Source organism: Argiope bruennichi, chromosome 10 (genome assembly GCF_947563725.1).
Source record: "Argiope bruennichi chromosome 10, qqArgBrue1.1, whole genome shotgun sequence".
In the NCBI taxonomy this organism is placed as follows: Eukaryota; Metazoa; Arthropoda; class Arachnida; order Araneae; family Araneidae; genus Argiope; species Argiope bruennichi.
The window spans coordinates 25905518-25926454 of record NC_079160.1 but is presented as its reverse complement, the minus strand read 5'-3'; the positions used below and the strand labels follow the sequence as shown (position 1 = coordinate 25926454).

Below are 20937 nucleotides of genomic sequence, written 5' to 3'. Positions count from 1 at the left end.
AGATATGGATGAAGATGCTAGGAATTTTTTAAAAGGAGGAGAATTGAGTAATATACAATTCAATTATTTCTTGTCCATATAGAATAGGATAATGTTGTATATTTACTTTCGCCCTTAAGGTAGGAGGAAAGGGAGAGGAAAGTTATCCAGAATTTTATCTCAAACCAACTTGAGAAGGAAAATATGCAATACAAATGTATCAAAAACATGAATAAGAAGCTAAAATAACAGCATAGGTTTTTTTTTTCTTAAACATCAGGAATTAGCAATTAGTTCCATCTTTATTATAAACATCTTAAATTGTTCCATTTTGATAATTTTGCAGACTTATCAAATCTTATAAAATACTTTTTTTGAAAAACTCATTTATTATCAAAAATCATTTTTCAATTCACTTATTTATTTTTTCCTTTTGAATATGAAGAAGTTTTATTAGAGTTGTTTTTATTCTGTCTACTTCTCTCTCTCTCTCTCTCTCTCTTTTTTTTTTTTTTGTTGTTGTTGTAGATTTAGTTTAAAATAATTAATTTTGAGAATATATTCTTGATCATTCTTTGTAAAAATTTTACTATGATATTTATAAGATATATACTTTTATTTATAAGATATATACTGTCATTGATCAAAAACTATCCTTTAATTTTGCTGTATAAAAAGATATATTTTGGAATATTACAGCTTTTAGTTTATAATAATTTTAGATTTTAAGTTCCATATTTGTTTATGAGTAGCATATAAGCATATTTAGCCATTTTTCTTTTTTAAAAATTACTGATTTTATATTAAGAAGTGTTTTTTTCATCTTCATTGTTTATATAAATTTACAGTTATATTTTTCTTTTACATATTAATTTTTATGCATAAAAAAATTGAGTAATATCATTAATACATTTCGGATTTTCTAAGTTAAGTGATTCAAATTTTCTTGTTATATGATATAAGATTACTTATTTGCTTAAAATTTTTTTTATTTCTTTTGCAGATATTTTGAAAAAGTATCATTATATTGCAAAACATATGGAGATCTCATCCCTGTATCATTTATTCTTGGTTTCTATGTATCCATTGTTGTAAAGAGATGGTGGGATTCCTTCAACTGCATTCCTTGGCCAGACACCCTTGCTTTCTTTGTCAGTGCATATGTTCATGGCCAGGTGAGGCATATAAAAAAAATCTAACCATTTTTAGTCTCTGCACTAAAGTTATATGAAACCATATTCATCGTTTTTTTTTTTTTTTTTCTTCAAATGTTTTCTTCATGTTTAATTTTCATATAATAAAACTGATGAAAATTACCAAATATGAATTTGAAATAAGTTAATGTTATAATGTAATTTACAGCAAATGGTATGTTGTTACAATATTTAAAAAGTGATCCATTTATGTTCTGTAGGGTACCATATTAAAATAGCATTCAAACAAAAATACATCTGAATACAATCTTCAACTATATTTAAAAAAGGAAGTTTTAAAAAAAAAAAACTCACACAAAGTAACTTTTTTTTATAAATCTTGATGCAAAATGTAATTAAATTTCTAGCAGTTTGTTTTGTATTTTGTACAAAAAAAAAATCATTTTTTTGAAATCGGAAATCTACTTTCTTTTGTTGAAGTGAATTTATTATTTCAAGGCTTTCTAAGTTTGTCATTCAGTTAAAATATGCTTTCTGAAGGTCTATTGTCTTATGGTTATGAACACTGATAAAAAAAAAATGAAAAAGAAATGACTAGAATTATCAAAAAACTTTAAATATTTGTTCTTTTTTAGTATTTAGATAATTTATTCATATTTAGATTCTTAACCTTTTTTTTTTTTAGGATGAAAGAGGACGTTTAATGCGTAGATCTATAATGCGTTACGCCAATCTTGCTTTTGTTATAACTTTGACCTGCATTAGTCCATGTGTGAAGAAACGTTTTCCTACAATGGATCACTTAGTTGATGCAGGTAATAATATTAATTATATTCTTCTAATTAAAAAATACTGTTTATCAACTATTTCAAGATTTTTTTTAATGCCTGTTAGTGATAAATTCATAATACCTGTCATTTTTATATGTTTATGAAAATAGAATCTTTGAAAACAATTATTTAAAATAAAAGTCCCCCCTCCACTTTCTCATCTTACCCCAAAAGTTTCTTCACCAGCATATTAACTTCAGATACTGCTGTTTCTTCTCTATCAATCATGGATTATCATTGACAGTAGCTGTTTCTTCGTTATTCTATGTTGATATAAAATTCTTGTGAAATGCTGTTTTTCTTATAATCTAATTTAATATTTTTGGACAGAAGCAAATTTTGAATAAATTAATCAAAATATGTTATTCACTTTCTTTTCTAGTAACTATACAGTTGTATTTTGGTTTAAAAAAATAAATAATTTGTAAATTAAATTTCTAATTTTTTAATACAAACTTTTTGACAAAAAAAATATTGGTTTCAACTTTTTTATGGTTTTTTTTTTTCTGTTGCATAAATATTTTTAGAGAAACCGCATTCTAAAAGTGAAGGCTTTATGCATTCTATAAAACCATATTCTTGAATTTTAAATTTTTTTATTTCTTTTTGTACATTTAGTTTAATAGCAGATTAATGTTGCAGGTATACTTCTACCGAATGAGAAAAAGATTATGGAACAAATAAAAACAACACATTCCACATATTGGATGCCCTTAGTTTGGGCATCTAGTATTGCTATCAGAGCACGCAAGGAGGGACGTGTGAGGGATGATTTTGCTTTAAATACTTTAGTTGAGGTAAGCAAGTGATTTGAAAAAATTTTAAAAATAGTTTTTAAAGTAAACATGACTTTCATAAATTATGTTTATTGCTTACTTCAAATGCTTTCATTTGATTAATTTAATTAAACCCATTAATAGTGCATTTTGAATATAAATGAAAATATAACTTCCGTTTAATTCTAGGCTATAGCTAAATATCGAATGTTATGTGGTGGATTATTCAATTATGACTGGATCAGCATACCTTTAGTGTATACTCAGGTATTAATATTTTAAAAATATATTGTATTCTTTTTTTATTCTGTATTAATTCTGATTAACTTTTTTGTGTTATGTATGATAGAATAGTTCTAATTCCTGCTATTTATTTTTGTTAGAATTTTAATACATTTATTTAAAACTGCAAATAAAGTGATTTATAAACTTTATTTTCTGTTATAAATTTTGATAGAAAATATTTTAATTACTATCCTAAATTGCTACCAATCAAATTCATCGACTTTTCCAAGAATTAAATTTCTGAGGATTATTATTGGAATTCTTTTCTGTTCTGATTCTTTATTAGTGTATACTACTACACAAATTATTAAAAATACTTTGCAAAACTTATGTAGTTACAGTTATTAAATTAAACAGATTTATTGAACTTCCTTCTGTATGTAGATTACAGTAATAGTTTCTGTGCCACAATTGCAGTTTTTGCTTTGTCTCCACAGACATTATCAGAATTCAGAGTAATCTATGATAATAAATTAAACTGATATTTTCACAAATATTAATTAAAAGGGAAAAAGATTACTGTGAATAAAAATTGAGTTAACCTTTTTCCATGGAAGTAGTATGAAAATACTATTAACAAAATATATTTCTTCCAACTTATAACGCAAATATGCTAAAAATTGTAGAATACTGTTTAAAAATGATTTAGATTTATGAGATAAAGTGACTTTTAATACAAACAAAGAATCTATTAATGAAAGCATGAAAAAGTAAAAGTATTTTAGAATTAAACTATTGGGGGATTCACTCCATAAGTAATCAGATTAATAGTGATGTGCTTTATCAACTAATTGCTGGCTGCTAGTAAGATTTCTTTTTATGACAATATTAAAATCAAAATTAAGATTATATCTGTGAAACAGAATCCATTAAACAATAGATTTTTTTTATTTAAGTAATATAAAATCATATTTTCTAGAAATTTAACTGTCTTCAAGGAATTGTCAATGTCATTGTTTTAGTAACAGGGTAAGTGTTACTATATTTGTATCTAAGTTGTCATTAATATTTTTAGTGGACGTGACTTCTGCAGTAGACTTTACAGTTATAATATTTCAGATATATTTTTGTATTTAAACTGTAGCACCAAGTTCTGCTACAGTTTAAAATTTTTCTCATTGCTATGGATTTTGTTAAAATTGGCAGTGCACAGTGACATAGCACTTAGAAATAAGACGGATAAAATACCAGAGGCTTATTTAGGCTCCAGCCTAAAGTGCTGCACTTTAATAAATATGTAGACATTTTTACTATCTTATCATCCTAGAATGAAAAATAAATATGTAATATAAAATCACTATTGCCTTTCAAACAATTTAAATAAAACAACAAACAACTTCAATTGTATACTATTATGAATTTATATAAATTTTAAAATGTAGCATCAAATAAACGTTAAATAAATACTAATTTTTTTTTATTGATGAGTCTAAATTTCTGAGGAACATTTACATCATATTTAGCTATGATAGCACAATTTAGTTAAAATTATTGCTTATGAAATTTCCAATTTTTTTTGTTTCTCATTAATGTACCTTTTAAAGAAATATTTTGTTTAATTTTTATGCCATGGCTACATATTTATGCAGCAAGTTTTCAAATAATACAAACTTTTTATATTTCAGGTTGTTACTCTGGTGGTTTATACTTTCTTCTTGGCAACTCTTATGGGCAGGCAATACCTAGACCCAACGCAGGGTCATCCGGGTTATGATGTAGACCTTTATATTCCTATTTTTAACTTTCTGCAGTTTTTCTTTTACATGGGCTGGCTAAAAGTAAGTTTGTCTTACTATTTGAATTCATAGTTTATTTTGAAATTTTGATATTTCAATTACTATCAGTATTAATTTTATATTCATAAGTAGAGTAAAATTTTAGAAGTAAAGAGAATTGCTTAAAATTTTTTAAATAAATTATTTAAAATTGGAGTGTTTGTGACAATTCTGTGTTTTCATTCTTTTACAGGTAGCAGAAACATTAGTAAATCCTTTTGGAGAAGATGACGATGATTTTGAAGTAAACTGGGTGATAGATCGTGATATTCAGGTGAATAAGATAAAAGCTTTTTTAATTTCTTAATTATATAATATAATGCACCAATTTTAATATGATGACAGAATAAAGATGTTCTCATGTCTGACAATTTTTTATTGTATATATAATTACAAAACAAACTTTAACTTCTTTTAATACTAGCCAAAAAAAAATTTTACTAGCAATTCTGCAGTAAGGAAGTTCATTTCTGACAATGACAAATTAATACTAATTGTGAAAGTAATTTTTTTAAAGAATATTTCTTGGCAGCACTTATACTGTGGAAAAAAATTATATTTTGTTTAACAGAGATGATTAAATTAATCTATTTTAAATTATCTTTTTTCATAATATAGGTGAAGATATCTGCATATTGATGTTGCAAGGAATTTTGGAGAGTAAATGATGGGTTTATATTGTCAATTTCACTATCTGACTTCTTGTAAATTAACAAAGTTTGTCTCCAAACAGCAATTATGTAGTTTAAAAGTAGGAGGCTAATTTAGCAAGTTGTAATTAGCTTAACTATCATCATTTACTTAGTATTATTTTATTAACTTACATAAATCATTTAAAAGTTTTCAGTGGTATAAAAATTTAAATTCACGAAACTTTGCTTTTTATAAATAATTAGTTATTACTTAGTTATTTTTTCAAATTTATGTTAAATGAAGTTAGAAATATAATTTTGAACATTCTAACTATGCAGTGCTCCCAAAACTATGGGTAGAAAAGAAAATGTCCTAGAAAAGAAAATCAATGATGAAAAATTATTTCATTTAAAGTTAGGAAAGAAAAGAAAGAAAAAAAAAAAGTCAACAGAACAAAATGTAAATTGCAACTTTTGGAATATTATCTTTTCATTTTTGAATTAAAGTATTATTAGATTTCAGCTTTATTTTAATCTCTGCTTGTAAATCGGTTTGATAATGCAGTTTGTTTTGTCAGGTATCTTATTTGATTGTGGATGAAATGCACCAAGAACATCCAGAACTGATTAAAGATCAGTATTGGGATGAAATTATGCCTGATCTACCCTACACAGCTGCTGCAATGCCTTTTTACTCTGAACCACCCATGGGATCTGCTGCTAATTTAGTGTAAGTTGTTCAATGTTTGCAGTGATTATGTATATATATATATATATATATATATATAATAGGAGGGTTTGCTCCTTGCTCATTTTAGTTCACTAACATTCATGTTGTCCAATGCGGTACCCGATAGTCATCAGTTCCAGTTGGCAAGTTTTTAAGCATCATTGGCCATTCAATCATTATTGGAAGTTTAATCTTTCATGATAACAGCATATGTTTGCTGATTGGTCGGCCTACTTCCAATTCAAAACTTAAAGCCCCACAATAAGAGCACTCTTTGCTCATATCTCCAATATCTGAATATTGTTTCTATTTTCCACTCTTTGTCGTCAACATAGCAGCTCCACATTAGCTTTTATTTTCAAATTGGCAGATTCTCGCTCATTTTTTCTACATCTGATGTTGCTAGACATCCCATTACTATTTATAAAGATCATGCAGCATGAACACCTGAATTGGCTAGGTATTTTGTAATGTTCCAGATGATTACTAACTGAGGGATGAAAAATATCGAATAATCCAAGAATTGTTCATTAGTGTTGCCACAAACATTGTGTCTAAAAATAGAATTAGAAATAATATTGTTTTAGTTAAAGCTTTACTTTTTCTTTTTTGTCACCACATCAATAGCAAGTGCAATATATATACTTCCTATGACAGTAATAATTTTCATTTAATATTTCAAACACTACTGCACAACAAACCTCATATGTCATGAATCATGTAACTTGCTATCTACCAATCACTAACCGAATAAAATACAGCAGTTACATAAAAAAATTTTTATATAATGTATATATATATATAAGGCTCTGTATTGTTTACTAGACTATGGGTAAAAAGTAGAGACTAAAAGTTTTTTTCCTTACAAATTTAATTTCATATTACTAAAATATAAATTGATATCTTTTATAAATCAGTTAAAACTGTTGGTTGTTGCTGCTGTTTTTAGCTGGCTTCTAATAGATTTAACATCGGCTTTTAATGTACATCAATAATATTCAAAAAACATAAATGGAATATTTTTTTTAGCGATTACAATGCTTTTAGAAATTAAGCTAATATTAAACAAATGCATTCATATAAACAAATTGACTCTTTAATCTGAATCATGTAATATTAGAAAATAAGGGGGAGGCTCTTTGACAATGCTTTCATATTGTTAAAAGAAACAATACTTACAGAGATCAGTATCAATTAGATTTTTCACTTTTTGGTGCATTTTTTAAATTGTCAAATATGCATGTAGTATGATAATCATGATCCAAGTACAGATATATCAGAAACTATATTGTCACAAGATAGGCTTTTAACTTTATCAAAATTTATAATCATATTTTAACTTTTTCAAATTATCAATTTGATAGTTTTTGAATGAATTGAAATGAATTTCTTTTTATTTCTATTAGTATGAGTGAATAGCTAACAATGTTAAGAAATCATTTTTGTAATGTTTTAACTGAATTCATATTTTAAAAAGTTCTAGTTGCTAATATAATTATTTTTTAATTTATTTACCATTTCATGAATATTTATTGATACCTTTTTATTTCTAAACTTAAAATATTTTCTTCTATTTTTAAGAAGAATAAAAAGGTAGACGATATTTAAAACATTGTGAAATGATATGCTATATATTACTTTTGTAGGATCTAAAAGAATTTATTTAAATATTTTATGTTTGTGAACTTTAATCTGAAATAAGGAGAGAAATTTAACAAATGCAATTTTTAAATAAGTTCTATAAAATTTTTAATAATTAGAATTTATGTCTGATTTTTTTTTTTTTTTTTTTTTTTTTAGAAAAAATATTATTCTGTTTCAGTATTAAAAAAATACCATTTCTAATCTGAACTTAAATTAAGGAATAAAACTAATTTAATTGAAATTTATACATTGTTTATTTTTTCATTTTGTTTATTTATTAAATAGATTTTGTCAGCTTGAATTCAAGTTATTAATTCAACATTGTAATAATCAAACACTAAACTTTTTGAGAACTATAAGCAAAGGAATAAAAAGGATTTAATTTGCAGTTTCATTCAGATTAGATCTCATTGTGATATGAACATTTTGTAGGTTATAGTTTCATATATGTATGTACATATTTGTCATATTTTAAATGGTTTTGAAATGAAGAAAATGATTTATATGAGTTTAAGTGTCAATTTATTTTTTTATCTTCTAGAATTCCTCCCCATGAAGCAGAATTTGTGCCCTTAGAACCATTAGAAGAAAATGAAGATGAATTGGATGGAGTAAAAGTGGTATGCCTTATTTCTAATTTTTATTCAGCGTCTAAAAACAATTTCTCTAAATAAACTTATATATTTATCTTTTTTTACATTTTTTTATTGATTCTATTATTAAAGAAAGAAATTCTAAGAAAAAATATTTTATATGTAATAAAATCTGTATGAATAAAGTCATAAAAACACTTGAATAAATTGGCAAATTTAAAGATCTCAAAAAAGATATCTGGCCTTTTTTTATGTTCTTCTAAAGTTATGTTCTTTTTTCTGATCAAAATTTCTTTTAAATTTAATGCTTTCAGTTATTGCCTATTAATTTGTAAGGTTTTTTACTGATGAATGTTTTGTTTGTGAAAAACATATTAAATTTACTACTATATAACTATTTAAAGGGAGTTTGTGTGTGTATATTGTATTTGACAATTTTTGAAAATGTGTAACATAATGTATAACATAACATAATCTGACAGATTTTGATATGTGTTTAAAGATTTTCCTTAAATATATGAGGCAAATTCATTTTAATAGTTTACATTTTTTCTCCCTGAAAACAACCCTTGAGTAACCTCATTTTTTTATTATTAGTGATTGCAGCACTTTAAGTGTAAATTTGATTTTCTTTTCTTGATGATGTATGTTTTTTATATCTCATTTGTAGATCAATGGGATACCGTGTGAAACAGCTTCAAACAATAGAAGCAGATTAAATAGCCACCTATCTGGAAGTGCATTCAGTGGAATTTCCAAGCTTGGGCGCTCATTCCATCCAATGTCTTATGAAAAGAAAGGAATTTTAAACCTTATGCAAGATTTCTTGAGTCGAGAGTCATCTGGTATTTGTTTCATATTTAATATTAAAATAGAAAACAAATTGTAGATTTAAAAAATATTAATTGTCAAAATAACTTGTTCTCATTCTATGCCAATAGCTTATGCCTGAATTTTGGTTTTAGGTTTGTTCAATTAATCAATTAACCATTTTTCAAAATTTTTAAAGTTTTCCTGCCATTTAAAATTTTATTTTTATAAAAAATATTAATTTTCAAATTTAATTGATATTTTTTTGTTTCTATATAGTTTTTTTTTAATTTTAGAACATTACATTCTTTTTTAACTGAGGAAGAAAGATTATTTGAACGTTTATAAATACCCCTTCACATAAAGCTGTGTTATTTTGTCATTTTAGATTTTGCAATATTTTGTACTTTATATACGAGTAAGAATTTATGTCTCGTTAGAAACAATTTATATTTATAGTGCAATGAAAGTTATTGCATATATTATTATGTCCAATATCAATTTTTTGGATGCGACTTTAATGTATTTAAGAAAAGTTTTTACTTTTGAAAATTCAAACTCTAGTAATTAATATTCTATATAATTAATAAATATATTTCAAATAAAAACTAAATAAGTGTTAACCTATGATATCAATGCTGTAGTTGTTTGTAACCCTCTATATATTTAAACATAATTATTACTGATTATGAAGTACATTGGCAAATTGCCATATGTTAATCTTATTTTGTACTTTTCAGTCAGAAAGAAAAAGCTTTGGAAGGCTCCATCCAAAGATAGTACTGTTGATCAAACTGGATCTTGCGAGACTTCTGGACCTCCAACTCCAGATGAATTTAAAGATCGCAGTGGATTATTTAATGTAAATTTTGTTTTAATTTACTATATAGAATAATTATAAATGCTTGAGTATGCATATCTATTTTAGTTGTAGATATGTATAGTAGTTTAAATTGGAAAATAAATAAATGCTTTTTGAGGAGCAAATAAATAAATGCTTTTTGAGGAGCAAATAAATAAATACTTTTTGAGGAGCAAATAAATAAATACTATTTTTTAGCCATTTTTCTATTTATGTTAAGAAAAGTATTTTAATTTAAAATAATTTTGGACTTGCAACATGTTTACATCTGATTTAAGTTTAAATAACTGCTTGAAAAAATTCAAATAAACTCTGCTAAATTAAATTAAATTAAAATTGTCAGAAAGGTTTGCTCTTTGGTTTTGTATATGATAAGCAATTTTTCATAAGATCTCATTTTGAATATAAAAGTTTATGTAAAGTAAACGAATATAGATTCTATTTTAAAATATTTTTTCATGACAAAGTATGGTCATAATTACAAGTATCATTGCCATCAAAGTAAATGGGGAAAAAAGAACCATACACAGCCTCAAAATTAGAGACCAAATGCTATTTTGGATAAATGAAAGAAAACACCTATGTAAAGGTATAATTTTGTATTTGAAAAGATGCACAGCTTCAATAATGAAAATGTTTATCATTTATACAAAAAGTTTCATAGTCCTCTATGAATGACTGATTGGAGATCTTTGCATTGTGTATTAAATCCCTGATAAAACTTTAACTAAAACTACTTTCTAACATATATTAATAATGGTAACATATATTACAAATGATAAACTTTATTTCAGCTGCTCTTATTTACTGCTTTTTTGTATGAATGTCAATTGTCACCCACATCAAATACAAAATTTTTCTTCATCTACGTATTTTCAAATCATCGTAATAATATTCTGTTATTTTCTGAATTTTGTATCTTTTTGCCCAGTTTTGAATATGTATATATGTAGCACAATTTTATTCTCAGAATAAACAGAAAAATTGTGATGTTATTGGGAAAGAAAACTTCTAAGAAATCATTTTTATATATATAAAATAGTTTCAAATTAAAAATAATAAGAGCAGAAATTTTTTTCTATAATGTGAAAAGCATGAAACAGCTACATTTAGCAAAACAGCTCACTACACACATTTAGTCTCTTGTACTTCTTGAATTAATATTACAAAAAAAAAAAATTGATAATAAACATTAATATCGTGATATGCAATTATCTCTAAGTAAATCTATTTTTGTCTGTTTCTAAAATATGAAAATTCAAATATCCAAGTATTAAATTTTTTCAGTAAAAAATCAATATAAAATTTAAATCAACTGAACTTTTTTATTTTAATTATAATGTTTTCAACTGCAGGATGACATTTTTCATCTGTCAGACTTATCTTTGGCTGATTCTCGTGCTACATCTGCTAGTGGTACAGGTAGTGGTATGCACAGCCCTGGTTACTACAGCAACATGCCTGTTGAAGATATCTTTTGGCATAAGGGATCTAGACGTAGTCGTTATCTCCATAGATCTGTATCTAAAGTATCTACTCCTAAGAGTGAAGCACCTGATGACAGTACTCTGAGACTGCCTACTGTTATGCGCAAGAAAAGTACCAACAGCCTGAAGCAGTTTTTTCGGTCTGGCAAATATCGAGGCTCACAAAAATCTCTCATTGGATCAGTACAAGGCCGTAGCCGGTCGAAGTTGACCTTGAAGGGTGAAAATAGAAATGTAAGATTTTTTTTTTCTTTTTTTTACTTCAATTTAAAATGGAAGTGTTCTGTAACTAATGTAGTGTAAATGCATCTTCTTTATGAATACATATTTCATTAAGTGTTGTCATGGGTTTATAAAAATGTGTTAATGCAAAATAATTTGAATAGTTCATGCAGTTTTACTAAAATAAAATAAACTGAAATAATAACTTTTCAAACATGACACGAATAATAAATTATGCAGGAAATATTAGTTTTTGTGGGTTTTTTTATATATAGATAATAATGTTTTTTCACTGTGAAGCATTATTGCCTTTTTATAATTAGAAACAGTTTTAAGTCTATGTTTCAACAAGAACTCGCATTTCAAATAGGATTCTGTACCAAATACTTTTGTGTATCTGCCATTTTTGTATTTTAACTGTGACATTCCAATTTCTTATTTTAAAATAAAATTGAGTACTTATTGAAATTGTTTTAATTAAGTTGATATATGATCATCTTTTTTAACAGTTGTAATTTTTAAAATGAGAAAAAAATTTGCATTAAAATAGTAATTTTGTTTTTAAATTATTCTTATGACCACAAAGTGAGAAAGTTGAATCTTTTAAAAAGAAAGAAAAATTCTTTTTAAATTTTAAATGCATTCCATATATTTTACTGGTTGTATATTCTAAGTTCAAGCTTGCCTTCTGTTATAGTATTACTTTGAATATCATTTTAGGACTCGTAACTATGTAATATGTTGTTTATATTGCCGCATTGAAGAAAGACAGTCGAATCTCCATGTCCGAATGGTCATGGCACTGGTCTCATGATCAAGAGACCTGAGTTCGAATCTCGCTAGAGACAATGCGATTAATAGTACAGTACACTCCCGATTATCCGCTGAATTGGGTGGCGCGGCCCCCGCGAATAACAAAAATCGCGGATAATCCGAAAAAAGCTAAAAACGGGTATTGCAAAACAGAAAACAGTCATTCCAACTTTGAAAAATCGTTTTATGTACAATAAAACGTAAAATAAACAGCAGGAAATGTTTAACTAACGCTTAATATTTTAGTATATCACTCAAAACTAACCTAAAATGAATTTTGTCAATGAAAACAGAAAAGTGCTTTGTACTTACGAGAGGCGTCAAGGATGCACAGAAAAATTAATATATACGTACTGTTTTAATACTGTAATATATTATGTAATTACAAAAGCATAACTGTAAAACTACACCTTTTTGAAGAAATCAGTCATTTGTGTTTGCTTCTTGCTTTGGAAGCATTTTCTCTTTGCTTGAAAACAAACAAACAAACAAAAAATACTTAGTGCGACAGGCGCGGATAAACCGCCCGCGGATAATCGGGAGTCTACTGTATATGTAAATACTTAATTCCTTGATTTTATGTTTTCCTTTATTTTATGTTCCAGAAGATACTGGACATTTCTTTAGTTTACCAGACAAGTGTTCTGAACTTTTCTTACTGCCTCCAGAAGAGTATTCTGGAACTTTCTCTGCTTGTATAAAAGCAGAAGATTTGTCAGTTACTGTGTTCGGAGTTCAGTTAATAAATTGGTTTAGCTCTACCTCTTGTGTGTGTCATTGAGTTCTATACTATAGTTCTACGTGACAATATAGTTTAGTTTTTCATGTATATTTACAAAACTAATTCTATGATTACTGTAAAATATGAAATAACTTGATTAAATTAAAAAATAATATATATTTACTTATTTTGAATTGCTTTCACTTCAATATATTTTATTCTGTTAGTTGTTTTATGGTACATGAAAGCTGGATTTTTAATTTGCATTTTTTCCCCTTATATCTTGGATAGAATGTTTCATATTGAATTAATTCCAAATAGAATATTATCCATTGTTTTATTATAGGATACAGATAGTATTGCTGCATCTAAATGTGCAGTGAATAATGAGGACAAAAATTCTCTTTCTGATGAAGATATAACAGTAAGAGAAGCATATCCAAATCCTGATGTTATGAGTAAAAGCACCACTAATATAGGTAATGCTTAGTGATATAAAATTTTCTTTTATATATGTGTAGAATAGCATGTATTATTTTATCTAAATTGTTATTCAGTAACATATATATATATACAACATTATTTCATATCACTTCAATTTTGAAGTATGAAGTATTTCTCATTCAAATATTAAACACAAATACTGTTTTTAATTTTTTAATTAAATTTATCAAAGTAAACTTTACAATTACAAATATATTTCAATTTCTAATGAGATTAAGTCTTTTTTAAGATGTTGTTTGGCATTTAAGATTTTGAGCTAAAACAAAGTGCAAAATATATCAAATTAAATGCATTCTCTGTTTAGTTACATTATAGTCTATATAAGGTATATCAAATTCTTTTGCACTTGTAATTTATTAGTATTGCTGTTTCATATTAATAATTATAATAGATGTTCATTTAAAGAATTCTAATCAGAGAGAATGTCATGTGTTCATTTAAAGCATGACAATGTTTTTTGGAAAAATATATCTTTAAATATTTTGCTTTTTTATTTTTCATTTGTGTGTAGAAAAAATATCAGAATGAGACATTTATACTTATTATAAATTGCAATAATAGTTTAGAAAATTGTGATACTTGACTTTGATTTTCTTACACCATGCCGATTCTTGAGAGTACTAATGTCACATGGTTGTGCTTTCTATTAAAGATGCTTGGTGTACTTGTGTGAAAATAAAAAGTTGAGTTGTTTCATCATATAAGTGTGACTATCGCTGATTTGCAAGCCATGTCTTAAAATCTTGGTAATTCAGAAGACCAAAAAGTGAAAAGGCAACATATCTAAAGAACCTCCAAAACTTGCATAATATTTCTAAGAAATAAGACTGGTTTTTCAAGTAACAGCAAAAATATATAGAATTCATTCAATGATTAAAAAAAAAAACATTTTACTTGAAATGAAAGATTTTTAATCAAAAATGATTCCATTTTTAAATAATGTATACAGAACACATTTCCATATAACTACTGTTCCTAATAAAAATTTATAGTTTCCTTTTTTTTTTTAATACAAAAAAAAAAAAAAAAAGAAAAGAAATCTGTTTCAGAATACTTTAAATTGGAAGATCTTTTGAATCTGAGAGAAATTTTTTGAAGCTTGAACATTGTTTTTATAAATAATTTATTGGCTGACATTTTATTTTATCATAAAAATAATTCTCCTATCTAATAATCAGCGAAATTGAAACTTGTCTTTTAGTTTCTCATATTTATGCAAATGAATGCTTTTTTGTGTATGCTATATCTCAACAGAAAAATTTCAATAAAAGGTTTGACAAAAAAAATCATTACTAATAGCTTTTAATATCAATTTCTCCTACTTATGCTATCCAGCTGAGAAGTAAGTTAATTATCTATATTGGCACTTGCAATTGTATAGTCTCAGTAGGGAGTTTAGAGTACAATACATTGTTGGTTTTTAAATATAGAATTTTGTTTTTTTATATATTTAAATTAGCTAAATCAAGAAAAAGAGCATGGAATTGTGAAATGATTGTCATGATTATTTGCACTAGTCCAGTACTGAATAGCTGTGCACATCAGTAATTTATGGTTGTAGCTCACTTATAATTTTAATAATTTAGAGCTAGATTAACTGTAACAAAAATGTTTTATATTTTAGAAATTTGATAGATTGATGACAAATGTTTAAAGACCTCTTAAGCTATGAAAAATAATTTATATTTGTTCATTTCTAACAATTGTTTGTCTTTGGGGTCTGTTCATTTTATATATAAATTAGTATTTTTCTCAGATTTATGTTTTTAAAATTATTTTGAATTATGATCTAATATAAATATTTAGTTGAAATGTCAAAAAATAATAGTTTTTATTTTGCTGTTATTTTTTTATCGTAATCAATGGAATAAGTATAATTTAAATATTATTTTAGAATTTTAAAAGTGCTTGGGGGCTTTCTTAAAGTAATTTCTTTTTTATCACAAATTATGTTTATTCAAAGCACTTATACATTATTTTTTAATAAAGATTTAATCAATATTTGAAATAATTCTGGTAAAGAATAGCTTTTACTGCTTTCTTTTTTTATTAAATTTTTCTAGATTCTCTTATGCTAAATAAGCTGAATATAGCCTTTTATGCTAATAGTAGTAGGTAAATTTCCTGTTTATATGGAATGATTATTTTAATCATATGTTATAGAATAATTAATCATATGATATGGAATAATTTTATTAAACTTTAATAATTAGATTGCTGTATTAATTTTTAAAGTAAAAGTAATTAAAATATGTTAGATATCTTTGTATGGACCAGTTGTTTTATTATTGTTAATGTTTTGATTGTTATAATTTCAAAAATATTAATGAATTAAAATGCTAATTCAGATTATTCATTCATTATTTGTCATCATTATTTTTCAGTAATTCCCATCTAAATATGAATATTTATTTGGTTTGGAATCATGTATATGAGCTTTTCCTGTTTAATATCTTGAAAAAGAATGCTAGAAAGATAACATAGCAGAATACTAGAAAGATAACATCCAGATATTGCACATCTGATTACAATGAAAAATTGCTTCACTTTTTCAATGGTATAATGATGATAAATGATTCATAGATTGATAGTATTATTTTTTTAGCCTTTTTTTGTGATTTAAAAAAATTTCAATAAATGCTCTTATATTTAGTCTTAATAGCATCTCCTGTATTATACTCGAAACATAGGTAGACTTATCACTACACTACATCTTTACTGAGTAACTTTCTTATCCTTTCAAAAGGGGAAGTTTACCAAATAAAAATTCCTCTTTGCAAACTGGAAGGCAAAGGTAGATTCAAGTTAATGTTTTGAAATTCCTTGTTGTATAATACAGCATTTATTGCAAAAAAAAAATATTAAAATAACAAATATTTAAAAAATAAAACATATACAAGGACAAATATTATTCAAATTTAATCAAAATTTAAAATATATTACTAAAAATTAATATTTCTAAGTGCCATAAGATTGTATCAGCGTCTAAGAACTAAAAAAACATTGTTTACATTTTAAACATATCTTTAAAAAAAATTAATTATCATTTGCTGTTATTATGTTTTCAATTAAATGGAAGAAATAATTTATGATAAGAATTTGTCATTTAATTTTTCAATTTACATATGGGAGAAAAGATCTTGGCTAATTCTCTTTTGCATATTTCAAATGCAAGTATTTAATAGAATAAAAATGAATCCATTATCTGATTTTTTTTAACCTACTTGTGTTAAAGCTATAATGCCTGTCTTTTTTAATACAGTATATGCTCAGGAATGCTACAGACTTCAGGATTGTCAGGTTAACAAAATTTCCAGATAATGAGGTTCACTAAAAATATGCATTTAAATAACAAAATTTTAATGCACAAAATAATACAGAAAATTATTCTAAGTAATAAATAATACTAATTGAATAACTGAGCAGCAGTGTTTTTTACATCTTGAAAAGAATGAGCATCTTTATTAAATTGGTTGATCACTGTGGAAGTCAGATTCGTGATAAACATTTTGTTTTTGATAATAAAATATTAATGAAATTTTTCCAATAGTATTTTATCATATTTAAAGAAGTCTACTACTCGAGAAACACTTGCCGAATTTCAAGTGTCCTAATGGTTAAGAAGATTCCATTATCTGTGACTGAATATGTTATTTTTATGCATGTTGCATGAAAAAAATGCAATTTTAGAATATAATTTAGATTATTTTAAACAGTGAAATAAGATTAGAAGATTTTAATAAAATGCATTAAAAAAACTAAAGTATGTGCAGCTCCTGGAATTTCTGATGACCAAATTTACAAAATGTTGCCATAATTCTTTGTGTTCTTTTATACTTATTAAATTAACTTTCTTCAAGCTATTGAACTATAATTCTTGTGCATTTAAGTAATTTCAAAGTTTAAAAAAGTAAGCTTAGAGATTTTTTTTTTTTAAAGTGACATTCATGTTGAAAATAGCTTAAGTTAATGATTAAAAATCTCTTTTAGCCCTAAGCAATTGTAGCTATAAAAAAGATTTTAATGCCAAAGTTGCAGATTTTAAAGAGATATTCATTCACCTAATATGACATTTTTTCTTTAATTGTAAGGAATTATGGTGGGGGGGGGGAATAAAAATTTCCCATATTCCATTTCACCCCCTTTCAGGTGGTGAAAGGCCCATCTATGAACTCATTCGAAATTTTCATATTCCATGCAATTTATTCCAGGTCTGTTAAAATCCAAACGAAATTTCTTTTAGTTATCATAATCGCAAAATGGGCAAAGCATTAACGGCATGCTCACAGATATACATAGAGAGAAGTGAGATAGGTTGATATACATATTTGGAAGTGTGATTGCCATACTTGGATGAATTGGGTTTCCCATTATCATGTCAAAAGAACCATTGCAACAGGTAGTTTTCCTATAAAGAATATGTTTAAAAAGATTAATATATATACATTAGATGATATATATTAATCTTTTTAAGTATATTATGGCTCTTTAAGGGATGCATATTTATTTATCTTAACATTGAATTTTATTATATTTTTGTTCTATCTTAATATTACTCATAAAGGTTTCACATGTATTTTTTATAGCAGTTAATATTTATAAATTTTATTAACATTTGCTACTTTAGATGTTTAGGTAAGTTTGGGTTCTTGTTGTTTTGATATATTTATACATATATTATATATATTAATACATATTGTATAATTAAAAGCTGGCTTACTTTTTTGGATTGAGTGATTGGTGTGCTTTAATTTAGGAAAATCTTTTTTATAATTTGATTTTACTTTGAATTGAATTTGTAAGAATAAATAAAAATAGTTAAGGGTTGTTTCCTTCCTTTTTTTAAAGTTTATCATTTAAAAAATAATAAAGAAGGGGTAGAGTATTTGATTTTATTGCAGCTTTATTACACAATTTCATCTTGGACAGATTCAAACTCATTCTTTATTATTAATATTTGGTTCAAATATATCTTTAATAGAGTTATTATTAATTGAATCTATTAAACATTTAAGATTTGATTGTTTGCTTGATCCTTTATTGAATTAATGTTTTTGTAGTTTTCAACTTGCAAGTTCTTTTTATGCTTTGTGATGTTTTTTTTTCTTTCTTATTTGCATATATCTATAACAATATCAGGCATAATGGATAGTAGAATGGGTGATGAAATTCTTTTTATGGCTATAAATTTTTTTTAATTTAAAATTTTTATTTTTATGTATTTATATATTTTATATTTTACATTGCATAATTTTAGAATCTATATGTATATATCTATTAGAATCAATATGTATATTTATATATCTACATTTTGTATCTACTGATGTCTATTACAGATTTATTCTGTGTCTCACTACTACACATTCTAAATTTTACTTAAATCAGATGATGTATTTTTTTTCTTTCTATTTTTTTTGAGTGTATTAATGTTCAATCTTTATCTATCCTTACTTTTGCCTTAATTGCTTTAATGAATATCTATAAATTCTACCTTTTTAATAATGTTTATTATGGAAGATTTATATTAAAGCTTTTATTTTTTTAGAAAAATTTTAATTGTTCAATATGTAATGTTGAAACTGTTGTGCATATTCATAAATATGTCCAGATTATGTAACTCATGAGTTCCTTTTAATTATTGATATTTGCTTAGTTCAAAGGTGAATATTTAGCTTTATTTCATTTGTATATTTTTTATTTCAGATAATGAAATGAGTCCAGGAAGGTCAGCACCAATATCTTTTAGTAGACCAAGAAAAAGTCTCCCTCAGGAATTAGAATATTCACCAGACAAATCTTCGTTAGGTAAGCTTGCTAAAGAATCCAGCACATCTACCCTTGTTCCCACTGAAGGCTCTTTAGAAGATACACCACCTAATGAAAAATTTTCAAAGCCAATAGAAGAGCCAACTGTTGCACAAAAACCCGAATCTGATGAAACATTTAAATCAATTGACAACATTGATATTAATATAGATAATAGTTCTTTAAATGACAATATCAAAAGTAATCCATCTCTTGCAAAACCTATGTTTGTGTCCATCCCTCAGAAAAATGTTTTCTCTAAGCTTCGTCCAAAGAGAGCTACGAGTCTTCATATAAATGAATACCGTAAAGATTCGGATTCTCCAAGTATGTCCGGATTGCAGAAGTTTTTTGATCGTCACAAAAGCCACAATTATTTGCGTACCATGAGTCAACCTGTTAGCCCAACTGACAGTGAAGCTCCAGTTTTAAAGCAAAAAGTTTCATCCCACAGAGGCTTATTTAGTCGAAAGTCCAGTAAAGATAAACAAAACAAATCATCAAGCACTTTGCAGTTGGGGAATGATTCAGATATGTCTCCATCTCAAAGCCTTGTCGAGCAGAAAAATCTAAAAAATCTTGCTTCGAAATCTGTAGATGTATAGGTTTCTGTGAGCTTTTTTCTTCTTTTTGTTGTTGTTGCGCTATAATATTTGCATTTTTAATTAGGGTGTCTACTAATCACATAAAATTCCTGCATTTCCATCTAGGATTTAAAAATGATTTGTATCTGAAAGATTTTCCTAAGAATAATTTCATGCAGCAAAAAATGTTGTTTGTTTGAAAAGAAATACTTGTTTTAAAAATACAATTTAATTAAAAGCATTTCTTTGGGGGGGGGCTTGTATGGCTTACCTTATACCTAACTGAAAATCATTATTTAACTAAAAGCTTCTATCACTCCAGAATCTTGTTCTTTTTATCTCTTTAAGAACTAAGAAATATTCTTTTTTAATCCTGAATTGTATATAATTTTTTTATCATCCTTCATATGAACTTATGTGTTACTATATTGGCATCACAATTTTTATTTCTTTTTAAGAATATTTTGAGATACATTTTGTCCTTCTAAAAAAAGTGTTGAAAAAATTATGACAAATATTTTGTGCTCCAGACATGGATATTTGCACATGGTCATTTTTTCAAAATAAAATATAAAATTCAAAATCTATTAAATGAAACTCTTAGCAGTTAAATTTAGATTTTTAACTATTCTTGCTATTTACTAATGGTTTTTTAAAAAATTATTTAGCTTTGCCATTTAAAAATAGTGAAAGAAAAGGATTGCAAAAACTTTGCTTGAAGCAGTTTTTTT

General features: G+C 25.7%; 1 protein-coding gene across 2 annotated transcripts in view; it reads left to right on the top strand.

Annotated features, from left to right (window-relative positions):
• LOC129989467 (uncharacterized) overlaps positions 1–20682 on the top strand; it is a 68532-nt gene extending 47850 nt beyond the window's left edge. For both annotated transcript variants that reach the window (XM_056098025.1, XM_056098024.1), the window contains exons 5-17: positions 983–1154; positions 1819–1948; positions 2606–2760; positions 2929–3006; positions 4650–4802; positions 4993–5073; positions 6010–6161; positions 8347–8425; positions 9069–9243; positions 9949–10070; positions 11426–11791; positions 13660–13792; positions 19521–20682. In XM_056098025.1, the coding sequence (XP_055954000.1) occupies positions 983–1154; positions 1819–1948; positions 2606–2760; positions 2929–3006; positions 4650–4802; positions 4993–5073; positions 6010–6161; positions 8347–8425; positions 9069–9243; positions 9949–10070; positions 11426–11791; positions 13660–13792; positions 19521–20227 (2503 nt within the window). In that variant the 3' untranslated portion in view covers positions 20228–20682. The remainder of the gene's footprint in view (positions 1–982; positions 1155–1818; positions 1949–2605; positions 2761–2928; positions 3007–4649; positions 4803–4992; positions 5074–6009; positions 6162–8346; positions 8426–9068; positions 9244–9948; positions 10071–11425; positions 11792–13659; positions 13793–19520) is intronic.
• Positions 20683–20937: the final 255 nt, after the last annotated feature.